This window comes from Ips typographus, linkage group LG16 (genome assembly GCF_016097725.1).
Source record: "Ips typographus isolate SLU linkage group LG16, UJ_Ityp_2.0, whole genome shotgun sequence".
NCBI classification, from domain to species: domain Eukaryota; kingdom Metazoa; phylum Arthropoda; class Insecta; order Coleoptera; family Curculionidae; genus Ips; species Ips typographus.
The window spans coordinates 6700775-6715382 of NC_138437.1; the positions used below are offsets into that span (position 1 = coordinate 6700775).

Sequence of the window (14608 nt, forward strand, 5' to 3'; positions counted from 1 at the left end):
CATAATTTTTTCTTCAAGAATATGAAAAATTAGTTTTTTGATCCTATTCTTTCGATTCCAGTCATTAAAACAAAAATTTATGATATGTGGGATAGGCCCATTAACATGATACGAATTTACTTATTTAAAAATAATAATTTTTGCATAAAAAAAGCTTTATATATACAACGAAAACAGAATTTGATTTGGTACAACTGCAACAAATTTCAATATAAATAATTTTTATACTAATTTTCTTGGATTAGGTGTAATTAGTATTTTTATGTACAGATGTGTAAAATTTAAAGTTTTACAAAATCAGGTAAGAATCCTTGTAAGCCTTGATAAAGATATTAATAAAGGTTATTTTCATACATATTTTTAATTTATTTATTATGATAGTTGCAAAACTTTTCCTATTTGTGTTGACTTTTTTTAACATTAAGTAGGACTTCTATGTCTAAAAACTAAGCCCAGTTCACTATTATTACTATATAAACTATTTTGGAAAAATGATTCGTCAGGAAAATGCAGTTTTAAACAATGAAACAGTTTATATAACAAAATGGATTTATTTTTGGACAAAAAGGACTTAGTTGAATTACTGCTATAAAAACCCAGGACACCCTGTATGCCTCTCATATGATGGACTTTTGAATTAATATTTTACTTTAAATAATTCAGAGTGTACATGGTGACCCATAAAACTGATTTAGATCACCTAGTATTAAGTCCAAACGTTGCAAATAGATTGAAATACACTATTATTACAGTTCTTCTTCTTAAATTTTTTGATGTTTGATAGATGCACCTGATTTTGAGAAGCTGTATCATTGACCTGAACTCTTTACCAGTTCTCATCACAATGATATAACTCAACAGACTGCTACGTTGTTGCTGTTGTAGGTGAATTTTCTTCTGATTGATTTTTAGGTTTAACTCTTAAAACAAACACAGTAGTATGTTTAAAAAAATGGTTGCTTTATTGTTTTGTTTTTTTTTACATTTTTGTGAATGCTCATACTAAATCTAAATAATTTAACAGTGAGAATACAAGCGATGGATTTAATTACATTGTTGGGGAACTTCCATGCGGACGGTCTTGGTTTCAGATTTCCTGCTGAAGTCAGGGTTGCCTCCTTGGTCGATCTGAGATTTCAGATAGTAGGCGGTCTTGGTGCCTTGGATGCAGTGAACTGCAATGTTTTTGGTTACGGTTTTCTTAGCTGAACCATTGCATACAGGTACTGGACGAATGGTAAAGCAAATTTCGCCGTTCTCTTCTACGTAGCGAGGTCTCAATTGGGTTCCACGGTTCTGGTTAGTCCATCCGGACCTATCTACGTCGCTATCAGAAATGACATCAGCGTACAAAGGAAGTACTTTGGCAATGCATTCGGACTGGGATTTTTCAGAGCGTTGGTGACGTTGCTTTTGAGATTCGATTTGGTAGCTTTCTACGAATTGTTCAGGGGTCCTGACAACGCATTTGGATGGTACAGTGAAATCTTCGTATTGGTCCTTGCTGAATCGTCCGCAGAGACCGTAAATGGAGTCACGTAGTTTTCCGCTAGTGGCAGTCAATTTGACACGTTTTCCATCAAAGATCAAGTAGAAAGCATCCTTAATTTCAACCTTGACTTCTCCGTTAGGAAGAGCGTAGATTTCAACAAAACCGTTGTATAAGTCAGCAATGTGTTTGTCATCAAATTTCATTTCTTGTCCATCAACCTGTACTTGAGCAGCAGGGTTGGAAGCGGAGACCTGACCTTGGTTGGGTTTCATTTGGATTTCTACAGTTTTTCCTTGGGATTTAGGATGGTTAAAGTTCAGCCTAATTTCCTTTTGTTGGTTGGACACTTGACGTGCAAGGACGACGTAGTTTTCTAGCTGTTCCTGGATTTGTTTCTCGACTGTTTGACGTTCAGTGCCTTTAACACGGGCATCTTTAGGGATGTACTGCATAACCACGGTGTACTGTTGTTGTAAGGGCAGTGAGTAAGACTTGTTGCTGAAAGTCTGGGCGGAGTTCTGGTCAATAACACAGGTTGCTGCAAAAAAAAGTTATGTTAGAAATCACATTCGAGTTAAAACTAAGCTAAAGTAAACTTTCTTGAACTAATACTTACGTCTGAAGTTTTCTTGTCCTCTTAGCACACCAGCAATTCTAGACGACAGATGGAACACTGGATGAGGAACGATAACAGTCTTCACGATTTCATTGCGAGTAGAGATGTTGACAAACTTGTATTGTTGGTCTCTGATAACCACAGAAACATTAGCTTGTCTCAAATTTTCAGGTTGGAAGTGAATTTGTCCAGTAATTGTGTTCTCGCCCTGAGATTTTAAAGTGGTGATTTCAGTGATAGGATAGTAGTAAACAAAAATTCCTTTGAAAGCATCTTCGACGTATTCGGCGAAACGTTCATTGAGGTTCTCATATTGAACTTGGTAATGAATGTCATCAAGGAAGTTGGCTCTGATTGTCATGTTTTGGCAAGCTGGGAGTTGGAAGTTACCTTGTTGCATTTGTTGTTTGCATACGTGGTACAATGGTTCTTCAGTCATCAAGTATTGTTTACGGGCATCGCTTCTTTTCATGTTTACTTTAGCGGAGATTTTTACTTCGTTGGAGTTAGGTTGACCGCATTGGATGCGGCAGCTGTATTTGCCGGAAGGAGTAGTTTCTAGGGAGTAAGTCAAATCTAATCCGTTGGTGTTGGGAACTTCTCCTCTAACTTCAAAACCTACAGTGTTGCCGTCTTTTTGGTTCTTGTAATATACCAAAGCCCTAGAGATGGGACCAGCGTTGCTCTTAGCATGAGCGTATCCAAAAACGTGTTTGTACATCTTGTCGCCTTCAGCTTCAACAGAGAACTCAGAGCTGCACAAATGGGCGCTTTGGATTCCAGATCCAACGTGTTTCAAGATTTGTTGCTGACGTTGTTTGGGTTCATCGCTTTCAAGTTTGTTGGAAAGTTGACTTAAGGTGAGGAAGTCTTCTTCATTTTGTACATCACTTTGTTTTTTGTATTGTTGGTCGTATCTGTATTTCAAAGTTATTTTGTTGACGGTGCTCTGTCTTGGTAAAAATCTGATGTTGGCTTCACTATGACACAAAGTAGCTTTATCCCACCATTGGTCCCAGACAGTCATCATATCATTGGATTGCCAGATTTTGAGTAAATCTCCCAAGTTCATGCTTTGTACTGGATGATGACCCCAAGCGCGGAAAGCCAAACCAGTTTGCTTCTTACCAAATTCAATGTCGAAAGCTCGATGTTGGTCTTCTTCAGGCTTAATAATGTTGGTGTTTGGTCTCAAAGCAACAGGTCTGATAGTCATTATGTCGCTTCTGCAAGTGTAAGGGTAGCTGCTGAAGTGTAACAAACGAGCATCTTGATGACGTTCTTGAACTGCAATTTCGACCTTAACTTGTTGGCTCTTAACATCGATTTCAACTTGGGCTTTAGCTGGGATGTGGGCTTGTAAGTTCTTGTCATAACCGGCCATGTAAGTTTGATGATCAAATGGAGTGACGAACGACAAGTGAGTTTGTTCCTTTGCACTAATGGTAGCGTATGCGTCAACTTCAGCTACGATTTTTTCAGGAATGTTCAATTTGTTGTTTTTAGAAATTTGGGGAGTAGCTTGAGCCTTGATTCTTCCTTCAAATCTAACCAGCATTGGCATGTCGTAAGTGTACAAGAAAGGAATACCCATTTCGGTAGGGAAAGAGAGAGCCATTTCCTTCATTTGCCTTAGCTTAACGTAGTTGAATTGTTTACCGTTTCTAATTTGTTCTTCATGTTGGCGGATGAATTCAGGTAAACGTTCTACAGTTTGATTGTCGGCAGACCACAATTTTTGAGCATGTTCCCATTCTGCTAAAATGATAGATTCAAGTTGTTCCCTTTCTTCGTGTTCGTAGTTCATAAGCTGAGCGATTTTAGCACTAGACCAGGTTCCATCCTTTTGGTTTTCTTGAGATCTTTGTTGCCTTTCTTGCTCAAACTTTTCAGTTTGGCGGTACAAAACGTTGGTTAAGTCTCTGATGCTAGAAACGGCGGCCCTGAATGTGAAGTATTGAGTTTTCATTCCGTTGTTTCTGTTGTCTGCGTCAATTTTAAATGTTTTTGGCATGTTGCTGTCTTTGCTCGAAATACTCAAAGTCTGATGATGGAAATCAACTCCCATTTCTTGAGACACAAATTGTTCTAAACGCAAATAACTCTGGTCTAATCCATATTGTTTCTTGGTCAAAAAGGACACAGCAGATTTGGCAGCTTCTCTCCTGTAAATTTATCGTTAGAACTGCACTAGTACAGAATTTCAAAAGTATACTTACAATTCGCTTGTTTTGGGTGAGCGCAAGTTGCTAGCATGTTCCAAGACAGACTTAACAGCAGCGTTAACTTCTTCTTGGATATCAGTGTGAGTGTACTGAGCCATACGTTGAAGCATCTCAACTGGTGGGTTGGTTCTCATCAGTTGATAGACAGCAGCAACTCGAATTTCAGGGATTTCAGCGGTGTTTTGGTAAATCTAGGAAAGACATTACCAATTAATAAAATACATTTTTTGGTTGTTCTTTGAAAACTTACTTTGTAGAAAACTGAACGAGCCACACTAGGTTTGTATGAGGCAAGTCGGTCCAAAGAGATTACCATCCATAAACGTTGGAATTGAGAAACTGCTTTTTCACCTTCCAAGTAGGGTTCGAAAACTTCGAGAATTTTTCTGTTAGCAACATTTCCTAAAGCACGTACGTAAATGTGGATTTTCTGAGCGTCAGTTTGTGAGACGGCATTGTTCAATTCTTGTGCCAAGTATGGGATAACAACTTGTTCAACAAATTCCCTTCCTTCTTTGGTGTTGAAGTTTCCGAAAGAGTGAACTGGGTACTGGTTGTGAGATTCATTTTTGTTGACGTACACTTTGTAGACCAAGTCGGTGTAAGATAAAATGGCGGTTTCGTTAAGATACTCTTGTTGTTTAACTTCGGATGATTTGGCCAGTTCAAAGAACTTCTTCATGTATTCTACAGTTGGGACACGGACGGAGTTGGCCATGGTGGAGATTATTTCAGCTGCTTCCCTCTTTTCAATTTTCTTTGAAGTGATCCATTTGTGAATGTTCAAGAAAGCTGGACCAGTGCCGGCTTCAGCTACGGAATCGCGGTAAACCATCCATGAGAGACGCGATTGATCATCTTGACTTTGGCTGTAGAGTTCTTCAGCGATGGATCTGATTTCATCTTCAGACATTAATCGAACGATAGTGTTAAGGATAGTGTATTTCTCCAAAGTGTATTCGCTGAGAATCTTTTCAGGGTTATTCATTTCCTGGCTGATCTCTTGGACAATTTTTAAAGCGTTAGCTTTAACATCGAAATCGCTGTTGGCCCTGATGGATTTACCGTGGTATCCAGACATGAATGGGAGAAGAGGAGATTCTGGTGCGTGGGACAATTGAGGTTTGGGTTGTTCTTGGACGTACTCATCAGAGTCTTGTTGTTGACCAGATCGTTTGGAAATCTTCATTGAAAGTGATCTTGGTGATCGCCTCCATTCGGATTGCTCTTCAGAGCTTTCAGATGTTTCTCTCATCAGACGGCTTTGAATTTTTTGATGGACTTTGTTATTGTTGGAAAAGGGAGTTTCGAAAGTGTAGACCAAGTTACCGATTTCAGTAGGGTTACTCAAATCTTCAGGAGCCTGCTCTGGAGTTCTTACTTCGACGAGTGTGACATTTACTTTACTGATCACAGAACCTTTTTGCTGAGCATTGGAAGATGGGTTGAACATGTTCTTGTTGACGGTGTAAGAGTTCTGAATAGCGTATTTGTTAAGCTCTCCGGTAAGAATAGCCCGTGAGTAGGATTCCCTGACAAAGAACTGTCCCATTTTGTTGTTGGATGGCTCGGATTCCTCGATGTGAGCAAAGCCGTAGTGGTATGAAGGACGGCTTTCAGCGTTGGAGAAGTTCTTGAACTTGGTGACTTCCAGAACTTTTCCATTTCCAATCAATTTCTGTTGTGGCACTAACCAAGGCTGGCTTTGGATAATGTACTCGGGCAAGTGGTGAATTTCGTAAAGGGTTTCAGTTTCACCAGTTACGGTTTCTTCCATGGTTTTGAATACACGGTCCAATTTGTTGTCTTTGGGCAAGTGGTTCATGGGGCTCGACACCAGGTTCCTTCCCTTGAGGTCCAATTGGAACTGACTTACCACACTCTTGATGATGTTAGCTTCCCAGTTGGACAGATCTTTCTCCACAATCAGTTGTTTGATCAGACCATCTTCCAATGCCATTTGGAAAGGTTTCTGGCTGAGTGGCAACTGCTTGTAGCTCAGTTGAGACTCAGGAACTTGAGAATCCCAACCGTCAGGAAGCTGACCCTGGATTTGAGCATATTGGGTGTTGGTCAATTTTCCCTGGAGTTTTCCATCGGGACGAAGCAAGAGTTGGAGCCTAGCTTTCAAGAAAATGCCTGAGTATTGGTCGGATGTTTCATGGAGGCTGCTAAGAGTCCTTCCGTCGACCAGATATTCGTACTCGGTACTTTCCTTCCATGCTGAATTGCTGGAGGCATAGGTAAAACCCACTGGAATAAGAATTGTCCATTTTAGAGTCACATAACACAGTTTAATTAATAATTTTCCAAAAAGATTTAGATGTAAGAAAAAGTATACTTACCAAGCAGACACAAGGCTAGTTGAGACCACATTGTGATGATGATGGTACTAGCAGCTGAATGTGAGGATATCCAAAAACTGAACCCCTTTTATACAAGAAAGTAGCTGACTTTGCCAAGATAACATACCTACGTAAGAGCCAAAATAATGAATGAATTTCTTATCTGAGCTTCGATTCGAAGGCAAAAATCAATTCTTTGTTGCAAATATTTTTTGCAACGTTAGGTACAATTTTGCAATAGTAAACGTGGGTTAAAGTGAGCTGATAACGAAGTATGTATAGAGTATGCTAAAATGTTTATTACTTGCGTTAATTATTAAAGCGTTTCTTGTAGCAAAATTTATAGGTATAATATTACCTTGTTTGTATGTTTTATATCAAAAGTTAACTTACAACAGCTAAAGATACAGTTCAAAAGTCAAAATTATTTTTTTGTGAAGTAGATTCAGAAACATCAAAAACAGAAGCTGGATTAATTTGAATAAGTATGTTGCTAAAGGAATTTCTGTGACAAGGGCACTTAATTATTTTTTATATAATCTATATATTAAATACTAGATGTAAGAAATTATTCTACAAATTTTAGAATAAAATACTATTTATTACTTGTCAACGGTAACGTTACAGAAATGTTCGTATTTTATATGACGTCAAATCAAAAGTTGAAGTACTGATGAAATTACTAATGGAAAGTTATAAATTAGTGTGTAAAAATATTTTTAATCAACCCTACAATTAAACTAATAAAGGTTTTCTTTGTTCTTAAAATTGCTATAATCACACTGATGAGGTCTCCTCTCCCTCTCCTCTAAGTGGAAACGTATCGCCTAGTATTAAACAGGTGGCTTTAATTTATTTAAAAAAAAATCAATCATTATTGTTATATTCATTAATATCAGTCCGTCAGTTTTTCTATTTTTCCATGAGCCGTTTTGCTTTTTGGATCTATTTAGTAAAGGTTACAAAATATTTTGTCCACTTCTAAGCTCATATTTGAATTTAGTTCAAGAAATTCTACAACATTTATCTCTCTGAATAAATCATCTTCTTACTTTGTATGCTTTTATGCACTAATTAGTTTTTTTACTTCTTTGACTGATCCTATATTTTCATGTGAACTTTACTACTTTAACGTAACCATTTACATAAAAGTTATCATATGTTTGCGTTAATTTGAATCATTTAATAACCATCAGTGCATCATTTACTCTCCCTTAGATACAAACTTGTTATCAAGCTCAATTTAAATAACAAAGTCATGTTTAATTGGTAGGAATTAGTGAATGAACTATCAATTTGTGCAAGATTGCAACTATTTATCAATTTCACATTGGAGGAATATGGATCATTGGTAATTGCTTGTATGATTAGGAATACGCGTGGACTAATTACTTCTCAAGTTCAAATCAGAAAAATCTAGAAAGATTGATCTCTATAGGTACTATTAATTTACAAAAATCAAATAATTGCACTTTGTTAAGTGTTTTAAAAAAAATATGTGCAATCATGCTGCCACATATGGAAACGTAACAGCAATCTGCACTTTGCATATTGCTTTAGATTTGATTTTTTTCAAGTTTTACAAGAAACAAATCAGTTTATTCATTATTTTGTTGAACACAAAATGTCTGTTATAACATGTAAAACAAAATTACATTCTTATTTTAACAAATAAAGGCTTTACAGTCTAAAAACCTGTTTAGGGTCTTTAAGTTAATCACTATTTATCATAAGAAGATTGATATGGTTTGCAAAATTTTGATTTTTTAATGAGAAATAATATAGGAACATGCGAATTTTTGAGGTAATATTTTTTGAAAAATTGCTGAGCTTCCCAACATTTTGCACTGAACTATAGAGTTTCACGAAATTAAGGAATTGTTATAATTCTCATATAACTATAATATTTACATTTTGGAGAATACAAATATTATATTATTTCTTTAATATCTAAAACTCAACATCTCATTCTAGTCAATATGTTTTTGAATCCTCGTTACTGCTAACACAGCAATAGTGTCCAAGAACGTATTTAGAAAATAACATCCTGTTGATTAACCATTTTGGTTTTCTGAATGATTAATTTTGAAGACAGTTAGGAAATAGTTAAGCGGAAATAGATATTAAATTGTTATCTGCAATTTGTTAATCCAATTTATGTTCAAGTATCAAATTCAGCACAATTGTGACTATAAATATTACATGAATTTACAGTTTGATCACACTTGTCCAGATTTCAACTCAAGATGAGGTCCCATCTGGTGATATTGGCTTGCGGTGAGTAGACTTTGTTTTTGTTAAAACCTAGTTTTAAGAATGTCATTTGTACTTAAAGTTCCAATTATATAAACTTCGAATTTTTGTACAGTTGGGTTGGCGATAGCAGCAAATCATCCAGGATGGAAAGACAACACTGAATATGTTTACAAAGTGAAGGGTCGTACTTTAACAACCCTTACTGGATTGTCCGATCAGTATTCTGGAATCTTAGTAAAGGCCACTTTACATTTGCTCCCTTGGACTGAGAGTAAACTCCAAGGTTGGCTTTCTGACGCTCAATATGTCCAAATACACAGTGAGTTGCCTGAAGATTGGGACTCTGAAATTGCCGAGTCTCGGCTTAATTACAAGCCTTTGGCAATCTCCGAGAAACCTTTCAACATACTTACCAGCCAAGGGTTAATTAAGGGACTGGTAGTTGAAAAGACTTTGAGCAACTGGGAAGCTAATTTAATTAAGAGTATTCTCAGCCAGCTTCAGCTTGATCTCAATGGAAAACACTTAATAGAAAGTCCAATGAACGCGTTGCCCAGTCAGGAAGACTTTACTGGTGTATTTAAGACTATGGAGGAAACTGTTACTGGAGAAACTGAGACTTCGTACGACATTCATAGAATTCCTGACTACGTTCTTCTAAGTCAGCCTTGGTTGATTCCTCAACAAGAGTTACGTGGAAATTCTCATATCTACGAGATTGTTAAAAACAAAAATTACACAAACAGCCAGGACCAACCTTTATACCACTATGGTTTTAGAGGAGTTAGAAATGGCAAACCTACCGGAAATCAGATGGGCGAATTCTACACTAGACAATCAACTTCCCGTATGATTTTGAGTGGCAAATTATCCAAATACACTATTCAAAGTTGCGAAACTGTTAACAGAATTACTATTCGTTCATCAGTAGCTGACCAAAGAGGTTTAGCAGTCAGCAGTCTTAACTTGACGCTTTGGGAGGTAAAAAGCCAGAATAGCCAACCACGTGAATTATCCAACCCTATTGAAATTGGAAACTTAGTTTACACTTATGAGACTCCATTCGCTCAATCCAATGAAGTGCGAGAAAAGAACAAGGAAGAAAACAACAATTCTTGGCAGAGATTCAAACGTGCTGCTAAGCAAATGATCAGAAAAAATCAAGATGAATCTGACTCTGAGGAGATGATGCAATATCAACCTACTCCTGCAATGACTGATGCGCCATCGTTTCCACTTATGCCATATTACTCTGGTTACTACGGAAGATCAGTTAAGAACAATAAGAATTTCGATCTGAAGCAAAATGTTCGTAAACTAACACACGAAATTAGCCAAGAAGTGAACCAACCAGAAAACATTTTGAATCAATCAACTCTTAGTAAATACGCCATGTTGACTTCTCTGGTCCGCTTAATGAACGAACAAGAAATCCGATCAGTTTCTAAAGACTTGAACAATAAAGGTGGAAATGATTACCAATGGGCTGTATTCCGTGATGCTGTTGCACAAGCTGGAACTGGTCCAGCATGTCTAGCCATCCAAGAATGGATTTTGGAAAAGAAAATTCAATCACGTGAAGCTGCTGAAGTAGTGGCAACAATGTCAAACGCCATACGCACACCCACTGAGGAATTTATGAGGAAATTCTTTGATTTCATCCAGAAACCTGAAGTCAGGAAACAGGAATCTCTTAACACCACTGCCATTTTATCATTCACAGACTTAGTCCAGAGGGTCTACATCGACTTACACAAAGACGAATCTCAAAAACAATTCCCCGTCCACAGTTTCAAAAATTTCCAAACTGAGCAAGGCAAAGAATTCATTACGAAAACTGTAATCCCTTATTTCTCCGAACAACTGCACCGTGCAATTAGACAAGCTGACACCCAAAACATCCACCTCAGCATCCGTGCACTTGGTAACATTGCTCACAAGAACATTTTGGAAGCTTTTGAACGCTACCTGGAAGGTCAAAAACCTATCACTCAATTCCAAAGGATGCTTATGATCCTCAGCATGGACAAAATCGTCTATTCCTACCCAGTTGAAGCCAGGTCTGTTCTGTACAGGATTTACCAAAACATTGGAGAGGTTTCGGAAGTAAGGATTGTTGCTGTTCACCAACTGTTAAGAACTAGTCCTCCAGCTGACATGTTTCAAAAAATGGCTCAGAATACCAACAGGGATACTCAAGAACAAGTCAATGCTGTTGTTAAGTCTGCTATAGAATATATCTGCAACTTGACAGGACGTTATGCTGAACAATTGTAAGTATTTCAGTCAGTTTCAGTTGTTTTGTCAATTATAAGTCTAAACGTCCAGTAAATTAACTTAGCACTTTCTTTTCTAGACGCAAAGCTGGTCAAGCCGCCAAACCCTATTTGACCAAAAAGGAGTATTCCATGGTAGACAGCTGGAACATGTTAGAACACTTCATGATCAAAAACATGAACTTGGAATTCAAGCAAAACTTCCTGCAACTCGGTAGTATTGATAACATCTTACCTAAAGGTGTTAAATATACTTTACGTGGGGACATGAACGGTTGGTCGCAATACCTGGTCAATATCCAAGCAATGATTTCCAGCGTTAAAAATCTGGAAAATGTATTCTACATGCAAACGGACAAGTTTAATAAGGCCCAAGAAGACAAAGATGAAAACAAACCTAGTGCAGGAGTATGGTCTAGTGAACGAGTAACTGAAGCCTTGAACATGGAGATTCCTAGTTCTGAGCAACTGGAAGGTTTTATTTGGGCAGAACTCCAACCTCTTCAAAGTGTTTGGTCGTTTGACAATCAAAGCATTCAGCAGCTACCTGAAGGTAAAGTGACACTTTAATGATTATTTTAGTTTAATCTAACAATTTGGTATTGCAGTGGTGCGCAAACTAGAACAAAAACTGAAAAATGGCAAGCACATCCAATACATGAAAATCAGGCAAATGCAACAAATGGAGCTGGCCTTCCCCACCGAATTGGGACTCCCCTTCGTGTTCACCGTCGACGTACCACTGTTAGTCAAACTTGATCTTCAAGTCAAAGGTCAAATCACCCCGCAATTGTCTAATGGAAAACGTTTCTACAAACCTGACTCCATCTCTGCCAAAGTTGAAGGTCACGTTACCATAAGCACCAAATCTGAAACTAAAATGATCCTGGTCACACCATTCGATCATCAAATTTACCTTGCTGGTTTCGATACAAACAACCAGTTACACCTCCCTGTTGATTTGAATGTGGAAGCTAACTTACAAAAAGGAACTCTACAAATTGAATCAGAACTAGAAAAATCCGATAAGAAATCATCATGGTTGCATATGAGTTCTTGGCCTTATACATCTAGAAGTGATGTCATGGAACTTACTCCTATCCCATTAAGGCCTCACACTCATCAAATTAAATCCCAAGAACAAACATCATTTGATTTTACTCTGGGACAAAAGAAAACTGGAATTGCTGTACGTGTTTGGGGATACAAGCCACAAAACTCCCTTAACATTTGGAATATGGTTAACTTATGGAAATCTGAGGGTGTTTTGAGTGTTTTGCAGAAAATTGTGGACTTCTCACGAATGCAGCCAACAACACTCAATGTTGCTTTAATTCCCCAAGAATCAAAATGCAGAAAGATTGTTCTGAAGTTTGGAATTAAAAATCAATACAAAAGTGAACCACAGTCAGAAAGACCTGAGGAATTCTTGAGTCTACAGGAAGTGTCAGCTAAAACTCAAAATGATCGTGAAGAAAGACAAAACAACTTAATGAGGCACGTTAGTGCTGGGGTAAAGAATGCCAGAACTAAGAGCGTTGACGCTGAATGCCAGTTTGTGGGAGATGAAACCTATCAATACAACTTTATGGTAGCATACTCTAAGAGCAATGTGTACCCACTTTCTCGGTTGATCGCGTTCTACAAAAGCAAGTCTGAACAAAATGCTAGAGAGGCATGCTTCGAACTTAAGTCTAAGATTCCAAATACCAACGGTCTGGATTTCACTTATTCCTCAACAAATAAACCAAAAGCTGAATATGAGTTGTGGTATCAACAGAGTCAAAAAGAGCGTCAACCAGCGGAACTTAAAGCAACTATACAGTTAACCAGAAGTGAAAGCAGACAAAACGCTCTCAAAAACCTTCCCATGTACAATAGTTGCAGAAAAGAGATGCAAGAAGGAAACAACCAATTAACCGCTTGTCAAAATATGACTATTGAATCTAACTACCTTGATGACATTACAGCTAAAATTCAACTCAAAAACCTACCAGAACAATGTCTTGAAAGCATGTCAATGGCCTTTAACACACTTCAAGTGGCTTACTACCAAAATGTCGAAATTGAACCTAATAGGGAAGAGGTATCTGAAAATGAAATCCACCTAAGAGCTCAATTTGAGCCTAAAAATTTACGACAAGTTAACGTGACCTTCTGGACTCAGAGCGAGCAAAGCAAATTCTATAACATTCATTTGAATCAACTAGCCAAGTCTGTTTTGGTACCTCATCCAGTGTTCCATCTTAAATCTCGATTAATGGCAGTAGCAATGGCAGAACAAAACATAAGACGTAAGTTATTATTAATTTTTTCTGATAGTGAGAAACTCACCAAAATACTATTTTGCTTTCAGGTACCTGCGTCATTGACAAATCAGCAGTCCAAACTTTCAGCAACAAGATCTACCCTCTGTCTCTTGGAGATGGATGGACTGTAGTGATGCAATATCTTCCGGAACAATCTCATCAACCTAGAAGTAAAAACCAGGTCGAAAACTTTGTGGTGATGGCCAGGGATTCCCAGCATGTTAAAGAAGTGAAAATCACTTTTGATCACCCTGCCACCAAAGGCAAAACTGTAGAAGTTGTCATGCAAGTCAGCAATTCTCAAAGCATTTCAAGCGTATTTGTTGATGGAGAACAAGTTCTTTTCAATGAGGATAGATCTGCTGATCTTTGCGATGGTTTTGTAGAGGTCTACGCTTTGCCAAATGGTGAAGTTAAGCTAGAATTCCAGGACTGGTTCTATGTTATTTTTGATGGAGAGCGTGTTAAAATTACTTCCACTAGTGACAATTTGTACAACTCTGTTGTCGGTTTGTGTGGACGGTTCAATGGAGACAAAACCGAAGACTTTTGGACCCCAAGGAACTGCATAGTCCAATCACCTCAAACATTTGTACAAAGCTACCAACTTGAAGGAAAACGAGACCACCGACTATCTCAAGAATGCATCCGCAAGGATTTGCCTATTTATGCTAACGTAGTTACTGCTCAAGATCTTGGTAAAAGTGATTCCAAGTTGCCAGCATCCGAAAACCGTATGAGGCTAAGGAACCGCTATGTTGAACAGGATGGTGATATTTGCTTTACAATCCATCCAGTACCAGAATGCAAAACTCAAGCCAAGAAAACCGAAACTAAAAGGACAGCAGTTCATTGTATTAACAAAACCAAAACTGCTTATTATTTGAAGAACCAAATTGATCAAGGTGGAAACCCTGACTTTAGTCATAAAACTCAAACCAAAATGGTTGACATGGAAATCCCTTCAATGTGCTTTTAAATGACTATTATTTGTTTATGTATACGATAAAATGGAAATAAATTATTAGCAAGCAGAATTATTATTTCAATCTAATTTTTAACAAAATCCTAATGATGTTAAAGGTGCAA

At 37.5% G+C, this 14608-nt stretch overlaps 2 protein-coding genes across 2 annotated transcripts; one reads left to right on the plus strand and one right to left on the minus strand.

Annotated features, from left to right (window-relative positions):
- Positions 1-939: 939 nt before the first annotated feature.
- LOC145739271 (vitellogenin-like) lies at positions 940-6807 on the minus strand. Its single transcript, XM_081994759.1, has 5 exons — positions 6679-6807; positions 4584-6586; positions 4328-4524; positions 2109-4273; positions 940-2030 (listed from the first exon to the last, which is right to left on the minus strand). The coding sequence occupies exons 1-5, from the start codon at positions 6707-6709 to the stop codon at positions 1045-1047; spliced, it is 5382 nt and encodes a 1793-aa protein (XP_081850885.1). The 5' UTR covers positions 6710-6807; the 3' UTR covers positions 940-1044.
- A 1988-nt stretch (positions 6808-8795) lies between these two features.
- LOC145739256 (vitellogenin-like) lies at positions 8796-14556 on the plus strand. Its single transcript, XM_081994723.1, has 5 exons — positions 8796-8955; positions 9047-11207; positions 11291-11763; positions 11819-13504; positions 13567-14556. The coding sequence occupies exons 1-5, from the start codon at positions 8925-8927 to the stop codon at positions 14496-14498; spliced, it is 5283 nt and encodes a 1760-aa protein (XP_081850849.1). The 5' UTR covers positions 8796-8924; the 3' UTR covers positions 14499-14556.
- Positions 14557-14608: the final 52 nt, after the last annotated feature.